We start from the raw sequence: 5,000 nt of genomic DNA, 5'->3' as shown, positions 1-5,000 counted from the left end.
TGTTTCTGTTGCTGGACCATTAGCTGCCGATATTCACATTTTCCGCAGGTTTCTACCATATTTTAGGTCTATAGTTCTTTTGGTTAGATCTCTAGCAGCAGCAGCAGCATAGCAAACACATCCACCTTTACAAAGCCTCACCGCATTCGCGCTGGACATTCCCTAACCCCTACATGTTACATGGTGTCAAATAAAATGACACACTAAGCTTACACAATGTATAATCATGCATATGGTTCAAACTGGCATGTTAGTTAGTTAGTTAGTTAGTTCATTTGTTAGTTAGTTAGTAAGTTAGTTAGTTAGTAGTTAGTTAGTAGCTAGTTACAAACCTTATTGTCCCCATGAGGGAGTTGTGTTTGCAGCACCATGGCTTGGCACCGGACATGAGACAGACAAAAACATCAGACCTGCAGCAGAAAGAATCTTTTTAAAAGGAAAAGAAAAAGACGACAAAACATTACTACACATTACACATCACAAACATAACACAAATCATTACTACTTGCACTAGCACATTCCACACAGAAGCAGTGAATGGACAGTTGGGATTTACACGCTATCTCGTGATGCCATGTTGCCAGTGTCCCTGCTGCTGGGAGTAGCTGCCCACTCCAGACCCAGAGGAGGGAGGAAGAGGAGGAGGAGGAGGAGGAGGGGGGGGAGGAAGAGGAGGAGGGAAGGGAGGAGGAAGAGGAGGAGGGAAATGAGGAGCGGGAAGAGGATGCGGAGGAGTAGGTGGAGGAAGAGGAGGAGGATGAGGGGGAGGAGGTGAAGGAAGAGGAGGAGGAAGAGGAGGAGGAGGATATGTCTGGGAAAGGGAATGTGCTGCTGGCTGCCTGCCTGCCTTTACTCCCCCCTCTGGAGCCATTTGGAGCCAGTGGCTGGAATGATTGGAGGGCCAGAGAGGGGAGGGGAGGGTGTGGAGGTGGTCAGGAGGATAGGAGGGTGGGGAGGAGGTGGAAGGGAGTGAAGAGAGAGATGGAGGAGGGTGGAGTTGGCGAAAGGATGCCTGGCAGTGGATTTGGAAGGCAGTGGCTATAAAATGATGAGCAGAGTGCAGGGGGGTGTGGTGGGTGGTGCAAAACTATGTGGTGGTGACGTTGGGTGGAGTCAGTGGTGTAGTCTACTATGGTGGGTATACTGTATATTTGAGCATTTTTTGAAGTGGGCATACTGTATATATTTGTGCTATTCAAAACAATGGATCAATCAATTTTAAGTGGATATACTGAAATCCCTGAAATTTAGAAGTGGGTATACTCCGTATACGTGTACCTGCGTTCTACGTAGACTACACCACTGGGTGGAGTGTTGTTGAGATGTACAGATATAAGATTGGATTAGATTCAACTCTAATGTCATGACACACAAGTATGAATACTAGGCCTGTCACGATAACAATTTTTGCCAGACGATAACGATAACAAGAAATTATTGCGATAATCGATAATATTGTCTCTCTCGCCATTTTCAAACAATATAATGTGCAATAAAAAACACTGCTATGCAAGGTGCGGCCTCCTTCTTGAAACATTGAATATAACATTTGGGCCAGCAGACTCAGAGGTTTAAATAATTAAGATTGACGCCTGCTCTAAGAAGAAATGTGTCAAACAATATAATGACGTAAAAATGCAATAAAAATGTGACTACACCCCTTCACATTTTTAAAGCATCACGGCGGGGGATATATATATGTTTTTAAATACATCCCCATGGAGCACAATAGGCTCTAAATAGGCTTTTTTTGTATTTATTATTAAGGTAAGTTATATAGTCTTTCTTTAACATTTTCTGTTATTTATCTTTCTCAAGCACACTGAATGGCTTATAGGCCTATACATGGTGTGATGTAAAATAACCTACTGGTGGGGTATTGTTAATTCACAAATTATTACTTAGACAGCTTATTTCAAACAAATGCACGTTGTTACTAGCTAATTGTCAGTCAAAACCCAAATCAGCCCTGTTAAAGGCATTTCAACATCAGCAAAAAGCAAAAGAGCATGAACAGATGCACAAGTTCCAGCTCTCTCTCTCTCTCTCTCTCTCTCTCTCTCTCTCTCTCTCTCTCTCTCTCTCTCTCTCTGATACCCTCGACTGGGAAAAGTTGCAATTATGCGCACTTTAAAGTCCTTTATGAACGCCCATACATTGAATCTTATGAGTTATGAGTCGCCATGCCTCTGTTTCCCCTTTAGCGCGCTCAACCGTTCACATTCTCCTGGTGTGACAGATTTAAATCCACAAATCTTATCTTCATGATTTGCTTGCGGACTGCCTACTCATATTGTTAGGTCTAAATACACAAGAAATATAGCGAAAATCACAAAAAGAACAGACAACGAACGTCGGGGTAGGAGGTGCATTAAAACAATAGTGGAAACTCGGCGAGGTTTAAAATCACAGCCTCAGAGCAAGTTTGTCGCGACGGCACCACTATTTCATGTTTGCACAAACACGTCTTCGTCGTGGATATTGGGTTGCTGCGCATGTTTCAAAATGAACATTTGCCTCCGTGTTGGAGCTGTTCATTCCCCTCTCTGAGGAACGTTGCAGATGCGCTGACTGAGACTGGAAGAATATTGCGCTCCTAGTCTCTAGCGCTGATTCTTTGTCGAGGCTTATAAGCGACGCGCGGGAACACCAGCGTTCTATTTCAAAGACGCAAGTAGCCAGATCAATGCACTTTTTTCCAACCAGAACTGCACTGCACTTAAATTACACCAACATTTAAGCGTCATTGCGCTGCGTTGGCCTATAACGCGCCATCAGTAGTCTTACGGCTACGGTAGAGAAAGGGAGAGAGGGAAAACAAAACATCACGCAAATAACTTATCGTTACTTATCGGGGCCAGAAAAGTGATCGTTCTTGTAAAAAGTTATCGTCCGATGTATTGACTTATCGTATATCGTGACAGGCTTAATGAATACAGAGTCACAACATCCAGTTTCGCAAATGCAACATGTACAGAATTCACACTACTATAGATAAAGACTGAGATACACAGTATGTCTATGGATGGGACAAGAGGGAGAGGGAGGGTGGTCCTCCTCCCATTAGCAGTAGTGACAGGAGGTAGTGTAGGGAAATGGAGGTGGCGACAGAAGGGGTATAGAGCGATTCGGGGGGGTTGTTGTAGTGATAGGAGAAGGGAGGGTACCAGGATGTTGAACGGCTTAGTTGAGGATGAGCCCCTTTTATATGAAATAAAAAGGGTTTCTCTGTAGGCCCCCGGCCCCCTGCTGTATAGATCCTTTGACTCCTCCCCACTGTTCCACCTATTTCGACGCCCCTGATAATAGGGAAGGAGAGCCAGGCTGGAAGTGGGTTTAGGACAAGAGGGGGGGTGTGGGGTGTGTGTGTGTGTGTGTGTGTGTGTGTGTGTGTGTGTGTGTGTGTGTGTGTGTGTGTGTGTGTGTGTGTGTGTGTGTGTGTGTGTGTGTGTGTGTGTGTGTGTGTGTGTGTGTGTGTGTGTGTGTGTGTGTGTGTGTGTGGTGTGTTGGGGGGGTTGTTGGGTTGTGTGTCGGAGGTATGTAATGACAGAAGGGGTAGGGGTGCGGTGGCTGTGGGTGGTTGTGGAGGGGGTGGGGGCTGGGGGGTAGAGTAGCGGAGTAGGGGGTGTGTGGTGGTGTGTCACCTGTTGTGCTCGCCAAGAGCGTTGGCACCGTGCTTGCAACCTCATACGTGACTAACACTATGTCTTTCTCCTCTGCCTCCTGCTGTCTCCCCTTTCTCTCCCTCTCTCTCTGTCTTTCCCTCTCTGTCTTCCTGTCCTCTCTCTCTCTCTCTCTGTCTTCCCCTCTCTGTCTTCCTGTCCTCTCTCTCTCTCTCTCTCTCTCTCTCTCTCTGTCTGACTGTCCTCCTGTCACAGGGTCGTGAAAGAGGAGATATCAGATGATAACGCCAAGCTGCCATGTTTTAACGGCCGTGTGGTGTCATGGGTGAGTGCATTTCTCTTCTCTTCTCTTCTCTTCTCTTCTCTTCTCTTCTCTTCTCTTCTCTTCTCTTCTCTTCTCTTCTCTTCTCTTCTCTTCCCTTCTCTTCTCTTCTCTTCTCTTCTCTTCTCTGTCTCTTCTCTTCTCTTCTCTTCTCTTCTCTTCTCTTCTCTTCTCTTCTCCTCTCTTCTCTTCCCTTCTCTTCTCTTTTCTTCTCCTCTCTTCTTCTTATATAATTTTTCACTTCTCTTCTCTTCTCTTCTCGTCTCTTCTCTTCTCTCATCTTCGTTTCTCTTCTTGTATCTTCTCTTGTATCTTCTCTTCTCTTCTCTTCTTTTGATATATTTTTCTCTTCTCCTCTTTCCTCTTTGCTCCCTCTTTTCTTCTTCTTTTCTCTTTTATTCTATTCTTCTCTCCTCGTTCCCGACGACGCCCTTGCTCGTCCTCCATCTGCCCCTAGCGCATTCCCGCCATTCTTCACCTTTCTCTGCCCCTCTCCACTCCACTCCTCTACCTCTCCACTCCTTCACCCCCCCCTCTATCCCTCCATCTCCTCCTCTCTCTTGTTCTCAACACCTCCTTTCTCTGTCTCTCTTGTTCCTCACTCCACCACCGTCTCTCCATTTCTCCTCTCTTATCCTCTCTCCCTGTTTCTCTCTCTCTCTCTCTCTCCTTCCTCCCTCTCTCATTCTCCACACCTCTATCGCTAGTCTCTCTTGTTCTCTCTTCCTCTCTTCCTCACTTCCTCCACTCCACTCCACTCCACTCCACTCCTCTACTCATCCCTCTTCCCAAATCCCCTGCTTCCCTTTCTTATTTTCTGCTCCTTCACCTCCTTCACACCCCTTCACCTCCTCCACTCATCTACCCCTCTACTCCTCCGCCTCCACTTCCCTTACTCTCCTCTCCCTGTCTCATCCTCCACTCCTCCACCTCCCTCCCTCCTTCCCTCCCTCTGTCATGATTCTCCACCTCCACCGCTCTCCCTCCCTCTCCTCTGCTCTCCCTCCTCTCCCTCTCTCATCTTCCGATCCTCCACCTCCCTCCCTCCCTCTCCT

General features: G+C 46.6%; 1 protein-coding gene across 1 annotated transcript in view; it reads left to right on the top strand.

The window, feature by feature from the left end:
• The window catches only part of LOC134454501 (segment polarity protein dishevelled homolog DVL-3), a 64,960-nt gene that overhangs the window by 27,363 nt on the left and 32,597 nt on the right, over positions 1–5,000 (top strand). Inside the window, exon 2 of the mRNA XM_063205552.1 lies at positions 3,879–3,948. Within this exon, the coding sequence (XP_063061622.1) occupies positions 3,879–3,948 (70 nt within the window). The remainder of the gene's footprint in view (positions 1–3,878; positions 3,949–5,000) is intronic.

This window comes from Engraulis encrasicolus, chromosome 8 (genome assembly GCF_034702125.1).
Source record: "Engraulis encrasicolus isolate BLACKSEA-1 chromosome 8, IST_EnEncr_1.0, whole genome shotgun sequence".
NCBI classification, from domain to species: Eukaryota; Metazoa; Chordata; class Actinopteri; order Clupeiformes; family Engraulidae; genus Engraulis; species Engraulis encrasicolus.
Note: the sequence above shows the minus strand (reverse complement) of the source record. Positions and strands in the feature narration are given on the sequence as shown.